This window comes from Otolemur garnettii, unplaced genomic scaffold (assembly GCF_000181295.1).
Source record: "Otolemur garnettii isolate 467f Iridium unplaced genomic scaffold, OtoGar3 scaffold00089, whole genome shotgun sequence".
Classification (NCBI taxonomy): Eukaryota; Metazoa; Chordata; class Mammalia; order Primates; family Galagidae; genus Otolemur; species Otolemur garnettii.
The window spans coordinates 235414-237683 of record NW_003852484.1 but is presented as its reverse complement, the minus strand read 5'-3'; the positions used below and the strand labels follow the sequence as shown (position 1 = coordinate 237683).

Below are 2270 nucleotides of genomic sequence, written 5' to 3'. Positions count from 1 at the left end.
GCATAATAGGTCATCAAAATATGCAAACTTGGCCTTTGTCTGATGAGAGTTAATGCTAAAGGACTCACTAGAAAAATTTTAACAGACCTCATAAATTTGGTCTCCCAGAACGAAAATTCTCTTTGCTTAAGCATTTATCTAACTGAAACAAACTCTTCTAGGTGAACCAAATTGCCAGGTAAAGGTCCATATGATGAAGAGCCTGAATTATTTACCAAATTTCGGGATTCATTTCTGAATACGGTAGTTTCCTTTGATACAGAAATACTCTCACAAACAATAGCTGACATTAATAAAATCAAGTTATCTGCCATATAAATACCTTTCTGTGAAATTATTATGCTAATATGCATTCATCTATCAAGTTTTCTTGGTATACAAAGCAGACTTGTTATTAAATATATATAATATATAATTATCTTAAAGCTCTGTGCATAGTTGACAAGCAAAATCACATAAGGAAAACATAAAATTAAAATTTCTTTTCTCATTTATCTGATATTTTCAACATCATTTGATAAATCTTCCTTGAAGTGGTTTAAATTTCTAAAACTTCAGTTATTTATAACCTTAAATCCAATTAAGTTACCAAATTTTAAGACCAGTTTTAAACTTTAAAAGGATTTCACTAAATATGAATTACTATTTTAATTATTTAGCAAATAAAGTGCATACATTCAGAAATGAAAAATTAAATAGATAGGCACCATTCAAAACAACATTGTAACTGTTATTAAAACAAAACCTTACTTGTCTGGGTTTTTCACTCTGAATGTTGCATTAAGCGCTTTTAACCTGGAGTCTGCCTGGAAAAAATAATTTGTTCACTTAATACAATTACATTTCAGGGTAAAATTCAAACAATTTTACTTTCCCTTTAGAATTACAATGATCAAGTACAGTTTTCTTCAAATTAATTGTTGTAAATACATTAAACATGCCTAAAAAAAAAAAGCTTAGTAGTTATTTTTTAAACCACCACAAAAACATGTTATAAATCAGACTGAATACATGGCATTTAACAATATCAAAGTAAAACAACTGTATATACCCCCAATACACTAACAGGCACATAGGTCCATATTATTAAAATTCAGAATACATCATTTGAAAAAAGTAGGTTACCTTCTCTTTGAGCCAAGAATAGCAATGGTCTGTATTTATAAACTAAATAAAACTATTGCTTTAGGGACTCTGCACTACAGAGGGTAGTTCTCAGATGGCATCCCAAACAAACATATGTTGGTTTTTCTCATTTCCATAATCCTTATTTGGGGGGGGGAGAAATATGGAAATACACGTACTAAAGTAATACTGGACTAAATAAAACAAACTAGGTGACATCAATTATTTCTATTTAACAGAAAATATTAAAGACAACACAATATTTTAACTATCCTTACTTATTCCTCAATAACTGCTTTTCAAAGGAGGGACAGAGGAACAGATACTAAATAAATAATAATCTCATGAAATATATATTTAACATATCCATATCCTAGGCTAAATTTTCACTGAACAACAACCAGAAAAAGACAACCAAATTACGTTTCTAACCACAGTACAAGAACTACAGAGCTCACAAATGTAGCTTAATCAGGAGTCAACTTCAAAATGCAGTTTGGCTCACAAAATCCCAATAAACTTGAAAAGTTAACATTATTCTAGTTTCTGATCTGTAATTACAAAGACTCTCAGTTAACAAAACAAAACAAAAATATAACTAGGGCTCCCCAGATTACTTGCCTAAAGAAAATGAAAACAAACATGTTTTAACAACAAATGCTATTTTACGAACTCAGACGCCTAGAAATACAGACCAAGAGGAATTCTAAGAGCTATTTAAAAATATCTTTGAATTTATCACTGATTTCAGAGAATTATCTCATTTCTAAAATCATTTCACCAACTCTTGACCTTTCTTACATCTCAAGGACAAATGAGCTTATCCATGTTAAAGTCCTTACATAATAAAAGTTACGAATTCAAGGCATATATTAAAAATCACTAAACACCAAAAGATCTCATAAGTGTTATTGACTTTAATTACATGTAAATATGCTTCTTTTTAAATGTACTTTTTTTGGGGGGAGGGACAGTCTTGTTTTGTGCCTTATTCTGTACTTGGGCTATGGGGCAGTGGCATCATCACAGTTCTCTGCATCCTCGAGTTCCTCGGCTCAAGCAGTCATCCTGCCTTAGCCTCCCTAACAGCTGGGACCACCAGTGCACGCCACTACACCCAGCTAATTTTTCTATTTTTTTTTTTT

General features: G+C 31.1%; 1 protein-coding gene across 1 annotated transcript in view; it reads right to left on the bottom strand.

Annotated features, from left to right (window-relative positions):
* Window positions 1-2270, bottom strand: part of SNX4 (sorting nexin 4) — a 78941-nt gene that overhangs the window by 52599 nt on the left and 24072 nt on the right. Inside the window, exon 5 of the mRNA XM_023516291.1 lies at window positions 751-824. Coding sequence (XP_023372059.1) covers window positions 751-824 — 74 coding nt within the window. The remainder of the gene's footprint in view (window positions 1-750; window positions 825-2270) is intronic.